Source organism: Eulemur rufifrons, chromosome 11 (genome assembly GCF_041146395.1).
Source record: "Eulemur rufifrons isolate Redbay chromosome 11, OSU_ERuf_1, whole genome shotgun sequence".
NCBI classification, from domain to species: domain Eukaryota; kingdom Metazoa; phylum Chordata; class Mammalia; order Primates; family Lemuridae; genus Eulemur; species Eulemur rufifrons.
The window spans coordinates 2,791,942-2,813,076 of NC_090993.1; the positions used below are offsets into that span (position 1 = coordinate 2,791,942).

Here is a 21,135-nt window from a genome sequence, read left to right on the forward strand (position 1 = left end):
GAGAGCGAAGCGAAGGGTCAAACGACAGGTCACCCCCTAATGCTGCCTTGTTGTCTCGTACTTTCATGCTTCTATGCATGTGGGTTCTTCTACTCCAAATGACTGGGTGAATTCCTTCAAAAAGCAACTCAACTAGCACCATAGCCGAGAAGATTTCTCTTCTCTACGGCCCCGGAGAGTGCTGGCATCTGTCCTCTGCTTCCAGCAGGAATCTGGACTTACTGCTATAAACACACTTACACTATGCTCTGGCACTCACCCACCTGGGTAGCTAGTAGTGGTTACGAGGACAAGCTCTAGAGAAGTGGTTTTCAGGGTCAATTTGCCCCTCCGGGGACATTTGGCAATACCTGGAGACATTTGTGGGTTGTCACAACTGGGGGAAGGTGCTGTGAGTATTTGCCAGAGATGCTGCTAAACATCGTACGGTCCACAGAACAGCGCCGACAATAAGAAATTATCTGGCCCAAAATGTCAGCAGTGCCGAGGTTGACAAACTCGGTTCTACGATGAGCATGTCTGGGTTCATATCCTGACTCTTCTGTTACTGTGATTTTAGGCATGTCACTTAACTTCTCGTTCAGTGCCTGCCACGCAATAAATGTGTGATAGATGTCAGGCACTGTAATTTGCCCCCTCTCCTGAACTGCAAATTCCTAGAAGGTAGGGAATTCCTGAGGTTTACTTATACACGTATCTCTACCCTACCCAACAGCACACAATAAATGTTTGTGGACTGTATGAGTAGAGAGTTAGTTCACCTTTTCCTGAAATATAGCCAGTTGCAAGCTGTAGAAAAAAGCCCTCTGCCTGGTACCAAAAGGGCAAAGTCTGTGCATTCTATTTAACAAAACCTCTGCTGGTTTTGACATAAAGTATTTATTACTTCTCGTTCATTGCAAAGTACAGATCCAAGTGGGCTAACTCTCAGTTTGCCCAGAATATTTAAGAAACCATAAGGTCAACACACACAACCATCGTGGAAGAATGTAAGTTCACGGGAAATAAATTTTATAACAATGATGCTATCTGGAGAAGTGACTTGAATCAGAATGAACTACTCCCCAGGGGCCATTAATACATTTTATGTATTCAAAGTCAAACCAAACACAAATCGCAAATTTTAATTTGAATCAGGAGGGTAACGAGAGTTTAAAAAGAAAAACCTATTGAACAACTTCAAACCGGCATCAAACCTAGGTTTTCAATACATACCAAACCAGAAAAAATATTCCGAACCAAACCATCATTCGATTCGGATCCATCTTTGGTCTTTGGCCCAATCAAATGACCCCTGAAATGTGCTGGGTGATTCCAAGGGGCCTCGGGGACCGGGCGGGAAGCCCGTGATCCTCTGTGTCCGTGGGGCTATGTCCATTCCCGGGGCTCAGAGGAGACATGTAAAACTCCTCTGCTCATTTCCCAAAACTCCTTTAGGCCCACGTAGAAAACAATACTTGCTTTGTGATAGATTGTTTATACAAGTTCACCAAAGGAGATTCTGCAAATATTATACTTCATTATACCAAGGAAGAAACAACCATGCCTTTTAATTTCTTATGACTCACTGAAATTAGGACTAAGGATGCTGTATTTCAGACACGTATCCATCATTAGGCAGGAAGACAAACACAAATACGTTCTTAAGCCGACGACATCCACCCTGCTCCCAGCGCAGACCGAACCTTCCAGCAGGTTCTCCAGTGGCGGCGACCCCACCAACACTGTCTCCTGCCGCCTCCTCCCCAGACGGGAGGAAAAAGCCAGGAAGGACAGCTCAGCTTCGTGACCCGGGGGGGAAAGGGTGATGTCCAGGGCTGGTTTTAAAGAGAAAAATCACTTCAGTCACTGCGGTTAGTAAGTAGCAGTTCTACGTTATATACACACTTTTTCTTTTTCTTTTTCTTTTTTTGTTTGATTAAAATAAAAAAGGGAAGCAGTTGAACCTTCAGCATGACCAACCCTGTTGCAAAACTAAACCCAAAGCACAGGCCCAAGACTGCAGAGACGCAAGGGGAACCGTCGGTGACACCCACCTCTCGGAGAGGCCTGGGGACACCAAGGCCGGGAGATATTCTCTGTATCTGTTTCTTTGTTTTTCTTTTTAATTCCAGGCCCAACAATCAATAAACAACTTTCCTTAAATACGGCACCTGTGAGTCAGCCTGGGCAGGGAGGGGAGGGGAGGGGGCGTGGGCCGGGCCCCATCCCGGCTTCCTACACGCCACAGCTCACGCCAACGGTGCCCGCCACGAGTGTGACTCTATTTTGGACTCAGAGAACACTGGGAGCAGGAAGGGACCTCGCAGGTGACCAACCTCCCTCACCTGAAGCCCCGAGAGGCAAAGCCCCCAGAGCAGCCCACCTTCCCAGCACCTCTGTGCAATCGTTCTGTTGTTTAGCCAGATCATTCCATGGGAGGGGACGGCAGACAGGCACGTGGAAAGGTGGTCACCATCACTAACCGTTAGGGAAAAACACGTGAAAGCCACAAGGAGCGGGCCCTGCACACCCACCAGAGTGGCTAAAATGAAACGCGACAATGCCGAATGCAGGCGAGGACGTGGAGAAACCGGAGCACCCGTGCGCCGCCGGGCGGATGTCAGATGGCGCAGCCACTCGGGGACGCAGCGAGGTGGCTTCTTACAGAACCCATACGCAGCTGCCACTCGACTGAGCGACTGCGCTCACGGGCGTTTATCACCGAGAAATGAAAGCTTACGGTTGCACAAAAACGTGTATACGAATGTTCGCAGCAGCTTTATTCAAAATTGCTGAACATGGGAAGCAACACAGATGTCCCCTCCTAAAAGGGACAGTTTAATCAGAATCTCTGAAGGTTGTAAGGCAGCGGCTGAGTCACCCGCCTTCAGTAAGGCATCCCGGGTGGCCACCCCGCCTGGCTCACAATGCTCACGTGGTGACTGCTGCTGTGTGCTTTCCAAGGAGGTGCCACCGCATGCCTGGAGGTCACACCCTTCAGTCCCCGTGCCGTCTCTTCTGTAGGTCAGGAACCCCCAGACAATCGCCTACTAAAAACCTGGGCCTCCTGTCTACCACCCCCTCAGAACCAGCACCCGTGCCTCCTAATTTAAATGACGTCTGTAAGCAGGTAACCCAACTTGACTGCATTTAATTCCAATTTTTAGGTGCTGATACTATAAGCCTACGATAGGCTTTTACCTGTGTCTTTTGATCGGGTGGGGAGGAGGGAGACAGGACTAGATCTGGGCTCTGTATCTGCTAAGAAGCAACCACACCACCCCGAGTCCTGCCGGCAACACTGCCCCTCCACTGCCGAGCTACAGGGGGGCCCAGGGGCGCCCCCTCCTCTTCTGCCAGCTGGACCCGCAGCAGGGGGAAGCGTGACCTTTTCTCGCCCTTTAGGGTTAGGAGTTCTCTTCCTCTCCCCCAGCCTAAGGGCGGAGAGGCAGCTCCCGAAGCTCACTCTTGCTACAGTGGCAGCTATTAAGTCTGTGCGTTTAAACAAAGTCCCATTCATTTGGAAGGAAAAGAATCCTCTCTTAGTTCCACCTCTGCGAATAGAAAATTGATCTGGAACCCGACGGAAACACTACTTCAGGGCAACTGTGACTCGCTGCCCCCCAGGTCTAGTATTTCCAAGGCAACGGCCAATCCCAATTCCCTCAACCACCTCCCAGGGTGATGGTTCGGAGCCCTCATCACTCAGCCCAGCTGTCTCTGCAGCCAATAAAACTGGGCCCCGATCCTCCCAAAGCACAAGGTCCAGGACGAAACCCAGCGCTCACTCGGCACAGAGCCGCCTCCCTCTGTCCTCTAGGCAGACGGGGTGGGGGGGGGGGAACGGGATGGGGCAAGGACTTGGGAGACGGAGGAGTTCAAACCACAGCCCTGCTGTTGACCCGCTGTGGCCCTGGGACTGACAGCGTCACCTGTCTGATCCTCAGGCTCCTCGCTGTGAAAGGCAGAAAACAAGACACACCTTGCAAAAATTAAATCAAGTAACCGATGGGACATGCCTAGTACGTTAAGAGATGCTTCTGAAATCACAGCTGCCGTTATTTTCATTATTATTGTGCATTCTGACCGCCCAGCACTTTTCACGGCTGCACTACCGGTTAATTCGTATTGAACTTGCAGTATGGTTACAACTCCCAGTGAATTTCGTAAGAAATATCGATCCGCTCCAGTCTATGCTTCCTGCAACTTACCTGTTAAAACCTATACTCGGGACTCACATTTCTTTTTACGAGACCCGGTCATGGGGCCGTACTGACCTATTTTCTGAAGCTCTTAAAATCTTCTTTCCAAAGTCAGTGTCACTTGTTCCCGAACTACAGTCAGAGGCCGGGCTCACGGTCCCCAGCGGCCTGCCACCTGGTGCATTCAGAGCACCTCCCTTCCGGCACCACCTGGGTCCCCAGGGCTCTCTGCCGCTGCTGCGACTCCTGGGAGACTCTGCTGCCTTCCCCTGGGAATGTGGTATCTGAGGCCAATGGTGACAGACCAGAAAATATAGGCCAGCCCGGACTGCCAAAGAAAGGATGCCAGGAAGGGCCTCGGGGCCTGCAGGCCTCTGTGCAGCTTCTCAGCGTCCGCATGAGGTGGGAGACGGCCGGGGGAGAGCAGCCGAGTTTTAATGCACAGTGTGACACCGCAAAGCAAACAGCTGCCCAGATGCTGCTCCGTTCGGCTTTAGCCTGGGATCGAAACTAATCACCAAGCTGTGTACGTTTCCAGGTTGGGGCAATAAGGGAGTTACTGTCCGGCGCCCTGGCCGTCAGACCACCCCTGAGGTCAACACAGCCACATGCTAACAAGCTCTTTTTGTGGTTTCATTCCTCCCAGACGTCACCCCTCCATCCGGCAAAGGGCAGGAGGAGACTGGGGGCTGGGGACACGTTAGCGCACGCCGGGCCTGAGACACGGCTCTCCAGAAGCATGTGCAGAGCTCTGTGCACACGCCTTAGGGTCCTGGGGCCCGAGAAGGCTCGACTGGAACACGCGTGGGCAGGACAGATGCAAACGCCCGGGGTCAGCGCTGCAGGCTGTCCACTCCCTGTTACGGCCGGAAGGAAGGAGAGAGCTGGACATCACACATGCAGTGTGCGGCCTGTGTGTGGCAGCCGGGGGGTGCGCAGGGCTGTGGTGACGTCGGGTGGTGCCGCTCAGATGGAACCTGTCCCCACACAGCCCCGGCCCCCCGCCACGTCTGCGTGGGCTCCTGCAGGCCCTCCCGGGACTCGGAAGTGAGCTGGTGTCCTGGGCTCATCAGCTCAGCCCGGCCACACGCCGGGGTTTTCCTTCCACTCCAGGACCACGGCAAGGTGCAGCCTTGTGACTTGCGAAGCGTGGGGAAGGCTCTGCGCTGCTCACTTCAGAGGGGCCGGGGTGCTGCAAAGAGGACTTCAGAGACCCCAGAGCCACCGGGTCCACCGAGTCCCTGCGAACGTCTACGTGCTGGGGCCTCGCTGGGTGTGCAGTAAAATAAAGCATCTCTGCAATCTCGGAAAGAGCCTGCTTTGACACGCAGGTGCCCAGCTCGGCCACCAGGTGCGGTGCAGGGAAGAGATGAAGGCCAAAGACATCACACACAGGTGCAGAGACCTCCCAGGCGAGAGATGCCAAAGCGATGCAAAACAGGACTGGGTCCCTCTTGAAGACACAACAAGAGAGCAGAGCCACAAGGAGAGGGGAGAAAAGGGAGGGAGACTTCGCACCCCCAAAGGCTGGGCGTTGTGTGCTTGGATGACCTCAGCCACTTGCCACCTCCAAGAGGCTGGGGGAGGGGGCGGGGCGGGATATGCAACCCGACACCCATTGCCGGCAGCTGAATACAGGGGATTGTTTTTTTTCAACTTCAAGTTCTGAGCCCTGGTAACAAAGTGAGGCCTCTCCCGCCACTGAGGAACCTCTTGGAAAAATAAATCCTGCTGCCTATTTTGCCATCATCCTCGACAACTCGCTGTCCCTGGGATGACGTGACCGGGGCCACGTGGTGAAGGCAAGTTGGAGCAGCCACCTACGAGATGCTCTTCACAACCGGGAGGAGGGCGCTGCCCCCGTTCCACGCCGGCTCCTCGCCTGGGACTCGAGCCACGTTATTCCGTTTCATCTTCACAACAGCCCCTGACAGAGGGTCCTTATCGTCCTGTCAGAGACTGGGGCTCAGACAAGCCCAGCCCCTGCCAAGGTCTGGGGCAGAGTCGGGGTGTGATTCAGGTCTGGCTGGCTCAGGCCCCGCGCTCCCCAGCAGAGCGTCTTGCTTATGCGTTCGGCAGAGCAAGCCTCCTCCCGCAGGCCCCTCCTGCAGACCGTGTCACAGAGCTCCCGGCACCCCTGCTTCCTCTCTCCCGGCGGAAGAAGTGCCTAAGTCAGCGATCCTCCTTCGGGCACCCTGGTTCCCTTTCACCCGCTCAGAGAGAACAGCGGAGGCCACAGGTCCAGCATAAATCAGGAGGTACCAGAGTTTAGACTCAACCCCAGGACTGCCCTGGCCCCACCCCCCTCAAGGCTCTTTGCAGGTGAGAGGGACAGCCTGGGGCCCCTCCTGGCTCCCAAGAGCACAGGGACAGTGCCACCATCCAAGCTCTGCACTTTTCCTCAGCTGAGCATCAGTTTGTGCAGAATCTAACGCACCGATAAGGCCTGGAGGTGGGGGTGGGGGTGCCCTCTTTCACGCCAACCTCTCCTTGCTCACAGAGGTAGCAGGTTCCCCAAAGCCTTTCCCCAGACCCCCCCAGTGGCTGTTGCCCAGATCCAATTCCTCTCCTCCCGGTTCACAGTACCTCCTAAAGCGTTCTGTAATCCGCATGCCAACACCCGTTCATTATTTATTAACTCATATTTAATGAATGTGCTTGTTCAACGGTGATACAACTTGTTCTGGAGTTTCGCAAATCTCAAGTATGTCTGTTGGCACCAGCTTCGTCTTAGAGGGCAGCTCCCCAAGGACAGGGACGGCATCAATTGAGCCATTCTCTTCAGCACAGGTATCTGCAGACGAGGGTGTCCGTGTCTACTGTCTGGGCAGCTGCTGGGGCGCACCATGCACTTCGCACCCCAAGGGAGGACCCATCTCCAGGAGAAAGGAGGCAGAAGTTTCCGGACCCGGCCCAGGGCCTGGCCACACACAACAGGCACCTACTATAACATATTTGCTGAGGCCGGGCGCGGTGGCTCACGCCTGTAATCCTAGCACTCTGGGAGGCCGAGGCGGGTGGATCGCTCGAGGTCAGGAGTTCGAGACCAGCCTGAGCAAGAGCGAGACCCCCGTCTCTACTAAAAATAGAAAGACATTATATGGACAACTAAAAATCTATACAGAAAAAATTAGCCGGGCATGGTGGCGCATGCCTGTAGTCCCAGCTACTCGGGAGGCTGAGGCAGGAGGATCGCTTGAGCCCAGGAGTTGGAGGTTGCTGTGAGCTAGGCTGACGCCACGGCACTCACTCTAGCCTGGGCAACAGAGTGAGACTCTGTCTCAACAACAACAAAAAAAAAATATATATATATTTGCTGAAAGTAATATCTGCTTTAAAATCTCAAGACTTTTCTGAATTCCTCTCTTCACTTTGCAGGACACAGAAAACTACTACATGGTACTGGGGAAAAAAAAAAACAATCAGTGCTCTAAAGTGCAGTCTCCCCGAAATTATTCAGCAGCCGACAGCCCCGTTCTAGAAACACCAGACCCCGGCTTTGTGGCGCCCTCCTGGCTCAGTCCAGCCTTCCCTGACGCCCCTCACATCTGCAGGCCCGCTGAGGAGTGAGCAGACCGCAGCCCCGGGGGAGGCGCGGCCACGGTCCGCGCCGGCCCAGACGGCCACTCGGGCGGGAGGAGACCCCATCGCAGCTGAACGGAACCAGGACGTTACCCAGAAAGTCTACTCACCCCCGGGTGTCCCCCACTCCCACATGCACTTCTGCAGTGGCTCTGCTGCGGACGGAAAGATTGTTTTTGACACGGTCATTAGCGATTGCTCTTTAACAAACAAGGTCGGAATACCCCGAGTTAGTGCCGGGCTTGCCCTGGTACAGCTTCTATTCGGAACACTTTAAAAGCAAAGTCACAGTGCTCATAACTAACATTAATGTATGCAGGAAATAATTCACCCTCTCCCAAAACGACTCTGTGTACACAATCGCATCTGAGCTGCACAAAGACCGCATGGAGTAGGAAGACCATCAATACACCCATTTTACAGATGAGGAAACCAAAGCCCGGAGAGGCCCAAAGAGACCAAGTGCTGCATCTGAGAGTCACTGGCCTTGCAAGCACACTGCCCTCCTCGAGTGTGCCCCAGGAAGTCCTCCCCCAAGGCCCCGAGTCTCCTAAATTACTTGGAATTAGCAAGATACTCATACTAATGCATGCTTAACGCTCCGATGACTATGAGGGTGATGAAGCAGAAAGGTTAAAAGAAGAGGAGAAAAAGTTTCAGTGGCCTCACACAGACTAAAATGTCAATCAGAACACATTCAACGCGTCCCCTACACGAGCACATTTTGTATCTGTAAGGATTTTTTAGTAGTTTCTCAAACCCTAACGGTGACCTTCTGACCTCCCAGCTTTATCACATGGCAACCGATTTTCCTACCCTTGGCTCAGCAATCCGGGTCTCGGGGTTATTTGTCCCAAACCAAATCTCCCGGCCTTTTCTTAAGCTACTGGCAGGCGGTTAGATTTTCCACTTGACATTGTTAAGAGATTAAACTGTTTATCTCATTGTCATACCCAGGCCTTTTCAGTTTCCTGCTCATAGATTCAGGTTAGATAAGGATTACAGAAGCGATACTCCCAAATTCCTCTCCGTGGTGTATTTTATTAAGTCCGCTATTCAGTGCAGAAAGCAAATATGACACACCCCCGCAGATGCAAAGAATTAAAACAACAACGGCTCCTATGCAAGAGGAGAAAAGGCCCTTCCCTGGACATCCTGCTGAATTAGACCCTTTAAGACGCGGTCAGTCACCAATTGCCATAGAGAAGAGGAAAACAAATGGAGTTGAGCCTGGAAAGAATGTCAGTGAAATTGGAAAAACACTCGCTGGGAACCGCCTGGGGGGGGGGGGGCGGTGCCGTGACCTCCCTTGTAATTGCCCAGGTCCCACCAAGTCGGGGCATACCAAGGGGGATTGAGGATTGAGCTGGGTGGACGGCCAGTCCCCCAGGGCACCAAATCCCTCCAGCCCGCAGCAGGCTGGACGCTCCCCGCGGCGTATGAAAATATCCAGCACCGGTAATATAAAATGTATTACAGCGTCTCCTCGGAAAACAGTACAATCAGTTTATTCATTCTGCTCAAAGGCATGGGGGGAGGGGGCAGGACGCAGAGAAGCCTTAAAGGGGAGTAAAGAAAGAAAACTGCCACCACTGTCCAAAAGGCCACAGGCAAAAGCACCTCCCTGGATGCACCCAGACCGCCTTTATAAACGTGACCCTTCCAGAGCAGTTGGTTCTTCTTGGCCGAGGATACCCTCCTGCGTCATGAACGCACGTTCCTATCGCCGCATTATGCAAACCCTAATCTTGGTCACCAGGTCAACGGAAATAATCTCAATGCCTTTGTTTGAGACGCTCTATCATTTCATTTTCCCTTTCCACCCAGTATCATCTCACCACAAAAGTAAGAAGCTAGATTAACAGGATAACAGTGAGCTTGACGAGGCAGGATCCTCTTTGGCTGAAAATTCACCACCAACACCCCCGCCCCAGGGTGAGACATTTTTCTATTTATTCAGAGACAGGGAAAATAAAAAACATATCCTCCCCCCCCACCCCAAATTAAATCATTCATAAACATGGATTGCAGGGATTCGTTCTGCTTCCTTATTGCCTTTGGTTTTCTTATTGTCTATAGCTCCTACTTTTTGATTATTTACCAAATTTAACAGATGGTTTGGAGCAAAATAGACGTCAAAAGCTCAGGAGATAAAAAAATATAGTATTGATTTGTGGCTGAAGAGATCTTTTGTTGAACGGGTTTCCATTTAAGGGATATCACATCAATAAAATGCCCAAGTAAAGCTCAACAGAGGGGAAAAGATCAGATTTCTAACAGTGACTTGTGGAGAAACACGCCGGGCAAGTTAGTCAAAAGCCTGAGTGTTGGCCGGTGAAATGATAATCACAAGTCATTCGACGTCAGACAAAGTCAGAAGGCCCTGCCTTTAAATAAGAAACACCAGAGTGGTCTTCCCAGCACACAGTCTGCAAATGTGTCATGGTTGACCTTGTCCCTTGGGGACTGTATACAGCGTGCACTTCTGCTGACCAAGCAATTCACTCCTGTCTCTTGGCATCTGAGCCTTAAAGTAATCCCCACCCTGCAACTGAACCAAAGACAACTACACTAGGAGACAGCTAAAAGGCAAGGCCAGCCTTGTTCTAAATGGGCAATGAAATCTGGTTCCGCAACAGTCTGTGAATTCACAGGTAACCTGGGAATACTGGTCTTTGAGAAATTAATTTCATCCCAGCCTTCCTTGGTGAAGCACCATCATTTTCCAGGATTGCATTAGGATGAAAGTGCTGGGATCGCTACGGAGCATTTCTTCCAGGCCCCACTGAATGTTCCAGACATTGCCTCACCAGTACTCACAATGCCTCCTGATTCCACCTCCACTAATATTAATTGAGCCTCTACTATGTGCCAGGTGCTGTGCCAGGCACTTTTAGAATCATGACATCCCCGAACGCTCACCACTCCATGAAGTGACAACCACTCTCGTTATTTTTCACAGCGCTTCCAGGCCATGGGCAGGCTAAGATTCCACCCCAGGTGTCCTAACCCCAAGTCCAGCATCCCTACTCCTGTGGCAGCAAGGTCACAGGGACAAGCAACGAACTTGCCTTCTCTGTCCTTTTTTCGCTTTCTTTGTTCTTCATCTTCCAGGTGCTTCAATATTGCTTATATGGGTAGATATTGCCGCAGAGATATTTTCTCTGATTCACTGATTCACTCATTCCTTTAACAAATGTTTTAAACGCACGTACCGTGTTTAAAGCCAAGGTGTATCTGCAAAAGCGTGTAAGGAGCTTACCCACTAAAGAAGTTTCATACGTGAAAAGAAGAGTGTCAACATGGGTCTTCCAACTACACTGAATACTTTCTGGCCTTGCTTTCCCCGTTTGCAAAATGTGGACAGTGGAGGAAATGAGCTGTAAAGCCTCTTCCAAACCCAGATTTAGGGTGTGTTAATTATCGAAGCTACAGAAAAGTTTTGGTTATTTTTTAATAGCAAGCACAGAGGCCTAACTTCCTAATGAGATCATATATATTTATGTTGTCTTTTAGCCAAGGAGACGTGAACTGTCTTTAAAGTAATAGTTCACTCCTGGAAAAATGGATCAGGGCTGCCGTCTTCACCAGGAAGATGGGGTGAATGAAAGGGGGCCGGTAAGAAGATGATGGGGGGGGGTCTGGGAGGACCTCCGTGAGACTTAAGGTTGGTGGCAGAACTGCAGAAGTCGAGTTTGACCATAGGGTCGTAGCACCAGGTCAGCAGATTCTTCCAGACTTCCACAGCGGCGCTCCACAGTCAGAGGGACTGGACCCACGGATTTGAAGGAGATGACAGGTGTTTCTGCTCCATGTTGCTTGAGACTGGCTGCGGCACAACTGTCACCACGGGAAGGGCACCCAGTCTGGTCACACAAAATCCCAAAGAGGCTGCTGGCACCCTCAAGGACTTTTCATATTACCAACCAGTTCACGGTTGGGTTTGGTGCCATCGGTTTTGGAAGACGTCATTCACAACGCCGATTCTACCCAGCGAGGGAAGGAAAAAATCACCGCAAGCCCTTCTTGTCATGCAACTGAGAGCACAATGGACATAACCCACGATGCCAAGGTCTCTTCTAACAAAACCCACAGAACCCTCCACGCTGATGGTGTGACCACAACACAACTGAGAAGCGTTCCCCAGTTAATTCCAAATCACCTGCGGATTATCTGAAGTCTACAGAGTTTTTTCTATCAAGACACAAAATCCTTTCCATTAAATACTTTAAAATTCTACCTTTAGATAGAACTAAGTTGAAACCTGACAAAATAAAATAAGCCTAAATAATGTTATCAATACTCCTAGGAATATAAATAAACTACACAGACCTAATCTAATCTCTAACTACATTTAACAGGTGTGTGCCAACAAAATCAGAAAAGGGACTGGGTAGCAATTCAGCACTCAAAAACGAAAGTTCTGAACATGACTTATTAATCCATAACACCTGAACTACATTTCCCTAAAAGCAGCAACCAACTGGCTAATATGTTTTCTTACCTGCAAGGCTAGGTAAGGCTTGAGCTGTATTTTTGCAAAGCCTAAACATCTGCATGAAAAGTAACAATGTTGAGAATCAACCTTTCTTTTTCTCTATAACCTCACTTTAATGTGAAAGGATTTTAAGCTGGCTGAATATTTCTATCTTTGCAAAGACAAGGTCTTTGATGTGATGTTTTGGCTCTGTGTAGACAAAGCCTCAGTTTCCAAACTTTAATATCAGAGGGGGCCAAAGCCTTTTCGTTTTTAAACAAAATGCAGCTTTTGCATTTCAGGTCCATGTACTGGCATCCTCCCGGCAGTCTCTACTACCAGTCTAGTGAAAGTCTTAGGTACCGCACTGATGATTTATTCTGACAATGCTTGTTCAGTGTGAAATTGCAAAGAGCCATTCTGCTGGTAGAGAGAGCAGACAGGAAGATCGGTCAGCTGGTTTCAAGCAAAAGCACAAAAAGGTGCCCAGTTTTGGCCTGGGTGCCTGAGGCACACACCAAAGAAATCTCGTTACACTTCTGGACACCCTTATGCATACGTCACATACACTAGGTTTTGAATCAAATGTCCAGAATTATATAGTCACAGAGATTTGGAACTGGACGGACCCCAGGAGATTATCCTCATGGAATATGCACATTTTTAAAAGGAGAAAACCAAGCCAGAGAGGCAGAGCTCATGCATGTGTTCCTGGGTCCCTTTGCCTTTCTGGGTCTTGGTTTCCTTGTCCCCACACAGGTCAGAGTAACACCTGGGACCTCACGTCAATGACTCAGGTCCTCCCAGATCTGACACCTGCCGAGGCCTTGCCAGAAGATTCTCTCCGCCTACCCACGAGAGAGTGTGCAGCCTGAACTCGGAACCCCACAAATCTGGGCTCTCACCATCCTCCTCCAAAAAAGAATTTTCCACTTAAAAGGTTTACTCACCATTTTTTGAAGTGCCCCTCTAAGGCTTTTAAATTTTACTTTGGTTTACCCAAAACTAAAATTTTGACACACTTTTCAAAACCACATAACACCACTTTAAGCTGTTTGCATTTTTTACTATGTGTATGAGTTAGTTTTTCACTTAAAAAAAAAAAAAAAGACAACAAAACTAGTCGATACAAAAAAAAAAAAAAAAAAAAAGGCCAAGGAAAAAAATTTCAGCAGCCCTTAGAAAATAGTAAGCACCAAGAAGGCAAAGGTTTTGTATCATATTTCCTTATAAATCCCCCAGGTAACTAGGCTAGCGTTTTTGTTTTTGTATATATAATTGATAGTACAATTTTGGAATAAATCAATAAAATCTATTTTTTAAAGTAAGATGCGATCATATTTTAATACAGCACTTTCAGCCTGGTGTTTCAATGGCCCAGAGACTCTTCCATGGAATGATACAGCAGAGTAAAGAACTGCTGATTAATTTTCAGTTGTGTGAGAGAACAGAGAAGCATCCTTGTTCAGTGCAGTGTGGTCCCGTTCAGAGCTCAGAGAACAGGTAAGTGTGAATGTGCCCGAATTAAAGCCCCTGCACACTAGGTGTGTGACACAATTACTTCCGAGCAGATTTCAAGCGTCTGGGCCTTTGTAAGCAGATACGCTGTCGCCTCTGGCCTGCACACCACGTCACACACGCTCACTCCTAGGCAGGAACTGGACTGCCGCAGGAGGCGTGTCAATTACCTCCGTGGGCAGGTAGGGCGGCCCCGATCAATTCTCAGTGTCTGGGATGGGTCTGAGGGCCAAAGGTCAGCTGTGCGACTGGAATGCTGACCATGCCGTTTCAGTCCTGTGTGTGCGCGCGCGTGAGCACGTGCGGGTGAGTGTAAGCAAGCGTGAGCACGTAGGAAGAGCGTGCGGCTTCAGTGTTGTGCAGCAGTGTAGACAGACGCAGCAAAGTCCGATAAAGGGAGCGCGACGTTTCAGAGTGGTAGACGCTCAGACAGAGCCGGCCTGGGGTTTATCTAACCCAACACAGAAAAGCCCGGCCGAAAGGCCCAGTCGATCAAGATGTCTGGCCTTCTGCAGACAAAATATCAATCTGAGGTAATCTAGTGATTTTTGATCCAATGAACAGATGCTTTGGTGTTACAGATAACAATCTGTGCAAGAAGAAAACTTTGCTTGTCCTGGAAGCACCCAACCAGAGCTCCAAAGTCCCTCGGATCCCATAATTTCCAGTTGGCTACCCACCCTTCCCCCCTTCTCTCTCTCTCTCTCTCCCCCCATCAGTCTCACGTGATTCAGAGAGCAAAGCTGGCTGTTCCCTGGCTCTACTCTGTGGGTGCCTGAAAACCTGCTTAAAGGTGGGAGGGAGGCTAGACCAACAGGCCGGCCTCATTTCTACCTCTGGACCTGGTAGCTAACTTGAAAACACCCCTAAACCCCCTGGTTTCTTAGTGGGCACTCCTCTGACAAATGAAAAAAACAAATTATCGCCTGCCATTATTTATCTCCCCTTTAACTCTCCTCCAGACAAGAGCCCTTTTCAAACATCGGGACATACGAATCGTTCTGATAACCAGCCAACAGAAGCTGCTAATGCACCACTAGAAAGGGCGAATAGAAAGTTGGAGAACAAGTGAAAGCGATTTGGCTGCGCCCGCTATGCGCTGGGATTCCAAAAGCAACTGGGAGGAATGGGACGAGGGACCCTCCCTTACTCACTAGGCCTCTAACTGCTGGGCAGGAAGGCAGAGAAGTGCGGGCCACACCTTCAGAGAGAAGCGTTTTCCACCTGCCCCGCCAGGTGGACCGTCCCCCCTCTAAAGGTGGCCTGCCCAGGCCTGACAGCAGGTGCAAGATGCCCGGGGCCCTGTGCCGGCCACAAATGCCAGGCTGATGGGGCCGGATTTTGCATGCACATTTGCTTCCAGATCAGCAGAAAGCAGTTTCATGAAAAGAAACGCCTGGTCTTCAAAAATCCAGACTGTGATTTCTGAAACGGGAGTCAGAGAGAAACACACTTTGATATCCAAAATACCTTAGTGAAGGATGTACGGTAGAAATAGAACGCCTTCACCGGCGGTGGAGGAAGTTACTGGGGTATGATGAACAGTATTCGACATCCACGTTGAAATCGGAAGGCTGCCTACCGTAACACAATGCAGACTTTCCCTCAAGGTAGCACAACCACCCCCCGCACGCTGAAGTAGGAAATTCCCCGTGCTCTCTGGAAAAGCTAAGAGAAAGTCCAGACCTTTGCAGAAGTGCTAGCTTCAACTCTTACGTCTTCCGTAAGACGCTCTGATCCTCCAGAGTAAAAACAGCCTTCAACTGCGATTAACCATGTGATAGAAATAAACCCCTGTCTACTGCCGTAGCCAGAACGAGATGTCAGTGGGATGAACCAAACTAGATTCGCATGAAAACATACCTGAAATGTCGACCTATACGAGCCAACAGTGCACATCCATTAGGAGCTATCTACCTGACGTGCCTGTCCCAGGCAACTCAACCTAGTGTGATAATCTGACACTAACAAAACTGCTTAGCTCAAAGCAAGGTTTTTCATTTGAGTTCATACATCACACTGCAATGTCGATGCAGTCAGTTTGTGACAGTGACCACACTGAACATTGCAATGACCTGGCTTCACTTACCGAGGCCTGGTGGTTCCTCACCCAGCAGATCGGCCACAACCACAGCTACAGGTTTTGGGGCCCTGTCAGAGAATCACGCCACTCCTTCTCCTAGCCTAGGAGCAGAGGCCAAGTTAATTCAATGACATCCTTGTCAGTTTTCCTCAGCCTGAATGAATCACAGGTTCAAGTGTTCCACCTGATCAGACAAAAGCTACATGCACAGCTCCGTTCCTGTCTTTGGGGATTAATCAGGAAGTTTTTGGTGACACTCATGAGTATTATCTTCCCAACAAGAGTGGTGACCTACAGGAAGTACCTTAAAAATTTGTTTCTCAAGATTACATGGAAATAGCAGAAGTCACCCGGATTCCCGGTCCAAGCCACAAAGTGCCGGGTCAGCACCCCCGCAAACACACCTGGAGAGAACTGGTAGTTGTGACTGTCCCCGGGGCCCCAGTCAGAGTCTTCATGACTCAGTAGAAAGTCAGAAAAAGGAGACACATGGGGGAATCAAAGGTCTGCTGAAAGCAGCATGAGCTCTAGAAAAATCTCGGGGCAAGACTTACCACTCTGGGCTTCTGCTGGTCCAGGGTATGCAGGAAGGCCGAGTTGGGGTCCAGGGTACGCTCAGGGTCACTGGAGATGTCCTCCTCCGAGTCCTCATAGGATGAGGAGAAGCCGGTGGAGGAGGCCGAGGAAGACGACAGTTTCCGCAGGGGCAGGCTGCCCAGGGGGCTTCCCTGCACCTCCTCCAGGCCGCTGTGCTCCTGCGCGCCCACGTCTGTGATGACCACGGCGGGGATGGTGCTGGGGCTGCAGGCCTCTCTCAGCAAAGGCTTGTCCTTCTGATCTGGGGGCAGCAGCTCCAGACTGGGGCGGGTGTCTGTGTCCTGCCGCTGGCTTTCCCAAGTCCCTTCCAACTGTACCCCCGTGCCACGCGTCCAGGCCAAACCGGCTTCCTCCACGGGGCCCTGCCAGGCCCGGGCGCCCCCAGGCTGCGCACCCATCCTGTCTCCAGGAAGGTACTGAGGTTCTTTCAGATCTTTAGCGGCTTCCCAACAAGGCAAAGGCTCCAGCATCCTGCCAGAAGGAATTCCCGCCTCCACCTCTCTAGTCCCCAGCTGCGATGATTGGCTGCCCCCAAGCAAGCCCAGCGTTGGAGACCCTTCCTCCGCTCTGTCTGAGGGCTGCCGAGGGCTTCCGCCCCCCAGGGCCCCACTTCGGGCGTCCCCGGGGCCTACTGCGCCCAAGTCTCTGGACCAGCTCGGGGCATCAAAGGGCTCCGAGCTCTGCACACTCAGCGTTGTGTCCTCTGGCTTTGCACCCGCTTCAGGCGCCCTGGAGGCCCGCACAGCACAGGGCAGATTTCCTTTCCCCAGCTGCCCAGGGGGCTCTCCACCGTGGGGCCCGCCCCTGTCTGAGGCTGGCCTCGGCTCACTGTCCAGAAACTGCCCCTGCCTCCCCACCGGGGCCTCCCAGGGGTGCGGATCCTCAGGCTCGCAAGCCCTCGCCGACCGCTCAGCGAGGGCAGGATCCTGTGGACCGTGTGGCCCAGAGGATGTGGCTCTCGATGCCACTTCTGTGTCCACCACTATGCAAGCTCCGACCAGCCCCAGTGAGGGAGCCGGGCAGCTCTGAGTTCCCGAAAGAGAGACCCTTTTGTCAATTTCCACAGCTGTGGGCGAGCCACAGGGAGGACCGGCAGGAACGCCCTTCTCCATCCTCACCAAAGCAGCTGGACTCTGAGTCCCTGATCCTGCCGGGTCAGCCCGGCCTGGGAGAGGGGCCGCTCCCTCCTTGTCCCGCGAGGGGCATAGGCTGGGCCCTTCTCTCCTCCCAGAGTCGGCCTTTGAAGTCTCCGGACATTGCTCCCCCCAGGACTTTGTCCTCCGTTCCTCGCTCCGGGAGCACTGAGCCAGGACCTTTCCAGGGGGCTGGCTGCTGCTGCGGAAGGGACACGGGGAGGGCGAGCGGGCCCTCCCCAAACGCGGGCTGCGGGGCGCTTGACTGGCGGAGCTCTGCGCCTGGATGTGCGCCTCGAACATGCCCACTTTCTGGTTCACCTGCACGTTCTGCAACTCTCGCTGCAGAATCCGCAGCTTCCTCTGGGCCTCCTCCGGGCCCGGCGGGGAGAGGGTACCGGCGGCCACCACCTGCTGCCTGTCCCCTCGCAGGCGGCCAGCCCAGCTCGGGCTGCCCACGCTGCTGCTGCTGCTGCTGCTGCCGCCGCCGCTGCCGCTGCCGCTGCTACTGTTCAGCCTGCGCCGGCTGCTCCGCCAGCCCCCGGGGCTCTGGGGCTCCTCGGGGGACAGCGACTCGGCTGGGGGGAAGAGGAAGGAGACGCCTCTCCCGGGGCTGAAAACGCTGCCGGGGCTGAGCACGGCCCTCCCCGGGGGCGGGGGCGTCTCGCTGCCGCTGGGCCCGGGGCCGCCGCCGCTCTTCGCCTCGTCGGCGCTGTTCATGATCACCAGGCTATTGAGCGCATAGCAGTACACAGCCATAGTACTGGGTCCGCCGCGCTGCCCTCCGCCGCGGCTCCCGCTCCGGCTGCGCCGCCCGCGCCGCCTCCCCGCGCGGCTCCCGGCTCAGCCCCGGAGGCCTGGGCGCCGCGGCTCCGCGCGCCGACGGGGCGGCATGGCTGGGGCGGCGGGCGGGGGGCACGACCGCGGGCTCAGCCCCCGCCCAGAGCTCCATAAACAGCCGAGCCGCTGTGGAGACACAAGGGGAAAAGTCAGGACCCCCGAGGGCGCGGGCGGGGGGGGGCGGGGGCGGGGGGTGGCTGGGGGGCCGCGGGCGGAGCCCAGAGGCAGCCCCGGGAACGCAGTCTGCCTGGGGCCCCGTGCCGCTGGACGAGTCACCTGCAGGACTGGGAGGCTCCGGCTGCCTCGGTCGCCAGCGCGGTTATAGGTGTCCCACCCCCACCCCCGCCCCAGGTTGTGATGCGCCCGGAGGTCCCTTCAAATTCCAAATTCTCAGACTCGTCTCCGGAGCCACGCGGGCGCGAGGGCCGATGTGCAACTGCTCGGTCCCCGAGTATCCTGTGCGGGGCGCGGCTGGCTCCCGCCTCCCCCAGGGTCAGGACGCTCCCGCCACCGCCGCCGGGTGTCCTCGGCCTGGGCAAACACTGGCTGCGGAGGGTAACGGGGCAGCCCCCGCCTGGACTCCAGGGTGTCCCTGCTCCGCGCTCTCTGGGCGTCAGAGACCGACTCGGAGGGACCCGAGCTGGCCCTGCCTTCCCCGAACCGCCGCCAGCGGCCGCCGTTACCTTCCCGACCCTGGCCTCGGGGCTGCGTCTCTCGGCCTACGAAGGCCCGAGTGGTCGGCGGGGCCGCGGCCGAAGCATTTTTCAGCACTGGCCTTGTCGCCTGTCCCTAAACAAGTGTGTGTTGTAAGTGTGGGCGCGCCTGCGCGTGCCCGGGGCCGAGGTTCTGCACGGCCCCTGTACCGGAACCAATACTCGCCGTCCCCCTGCCGTCGCCCCCCACGGAGGGAGGTGTGTGTGTGTGTGTGTGTGTGTGTGCGCGCGCGCACACGCGCGTGCAGCCAGTCAGTCCCGTCACCGAGGACGCCGGTGCCCCTGTGGGCTCCGGGACCCGCGCCCACTCGGAGGAACTCGGGGCGTGCACAGCCACAGCCTGGCGGCGGCCCTGGGCACACACAGCCTGCAACCCGCCCCCCCCAACCCGCGCCCGAGCCCCCCACCGCCGCGCGGCCGAGCGCGGGGCTCCTCCGCATCCCCGGCGGCCTCGCCCGGCGCCAGCCCAGCCGCCCGCGGCCCGAGCCCGGCGACTCCCCGGGCGCGCCGGGGGAGGCGGCGCGGCGCGAGCGGCCCGGAAGCCGGGCTGGAGAAGTGCCGAGAACTCCTCTCTCCTCCTGTCCCTACCGCCACTCCACGCCACCCTCCAAAATCAAATCTCCTCCTCTCCGTCTCCCCAGCCTACCCCTTCGCGCTGTTTCCGACCCTGGAACGCCCAGACTCGCTCCCGAGCCGAGAGCGCGGGGAAAGGGGGTGCAGAGGCAGGACTGGGAAAAAGCCGCCCAGCTTACCTGCAATTCCTCGGATTCCAGGTCCTGTGCAGACTGTGTGCCCAGAGACGCAGACCTTGTAGGGACGAGATGGCTTTGAAAGAATGCCCAGAAGTAATTTCCGCGGCAGGCTACGGGAGACAGAAAAGGGGGTGCGCAAAAGGAGGAAAAGCCCCCGGAGCAGGGGCCCAGCGATCCGGACGGTGGCGACGCCAAGCCGGCCCTGCACGCCCTTCTCGGCGCTGGAGACGCTACCCCTGTCAGTGTCTGCTCCGGGCTACTTCAGTGTTTGTTCAGTGTAGGATTAAAAAAAAAAAAAAATAGTTGGGGGGGTGGAGGAGGGAGGAGGTAGAAAGGCGGAGGCTTGCGGGGTGGGGGGGAGCAAAGCAGGAAGGAAGTTGTGAGCCTGTCTGGGGTTGAACTCAGCGGAACAAGTTTTTCTTTTCTTCTTTTTTTTTTTTTTTTTTTTTTCTGTATTGCTTGGCAAGACCGAGGGAGGGAAACACTTAAAAAAAAAAAAGTTTCCATTGTTAGCGAGCAAAAAAAAAAAAAAAAAAAACGCCTTTTAACTTCTGCGGTTTAAAGATATACAATTCATTTTCCACCCCTCGATCGAGGCTTGCTGATGTCTAGCATTATGAAACTATTTTTGAAAAAAAATGTTTTTAATAAAGTTTTGAGTGTGTGTTTTAAACAAATCATGGGGACCTTTTTACACCATTTAAAGCAAGCTAAAATCCTGTATAAACGGTTTGTGTTCTTGTACACAATTATGCAAATTCAAAGAAGGTACACTGTGGGCACCTCCTTGCAAAGGTGAAGAATTTAAGTGCATCACAGTAGTGTTTTGGACGACTGGTGGGGCTATGAGGTGCAGATGGGTTTGCAGTGCAATTGCTAGATGCATAAATACACCTTTACGTTGCACATTTACAAATGCACACAGCAAATGTGACATTTGCATATCTTTGCACTTAATTCTCAAAGTTATTTTAAGAAAAAGTATAGTCTTGGAACTAAGAAGATCTGAGTAATGTCTGAAACCCCCTTGCTCCCCCATAGACTCCTGCAGGTGCAATAATTTTCCAGAGCCTTTCTCCCCTACCATCAGCAAAAAAAGGGGGAAGGAGCATAAGCCAACATTACTGGCCAAACACTCCTACCCGGTTTAAACCCTTGGCACTGCCAGTGTGTTTTGCATAATTCCCTAAATCTTAAACTGCAGTATTTAGTGGAAAGGGGGGGAAACACAGCTGTAAGACTCAGGAGATTTAAAA

The 21,135-nt window shown here is 53.1% G+C and overlaps 1 protein-coding gene across 1 annotated transcript in view; it reads right to left on the minus strand.

The window, feature by feature from the left end:
• ITPKB (inositol-trisphosphate 3-kinase B) overlaps positions 1-18,333 on the minus strand; it is an 87,939-nt gene extending 69,606 nt beyond the window's left edge. The window contains exon 1 of the mRNA XM_069484478.1: positions 16,399-18,333. Coding sequence (XP_069340579.1) covers positions 16,399-18,333 — 1,935 coding nt within the window. The remainder of the gene's footprint in view (positions 1-16,398) is intronic.
• Positions 18,334-21,135: the final 2,802 nt, after the last annotated feature.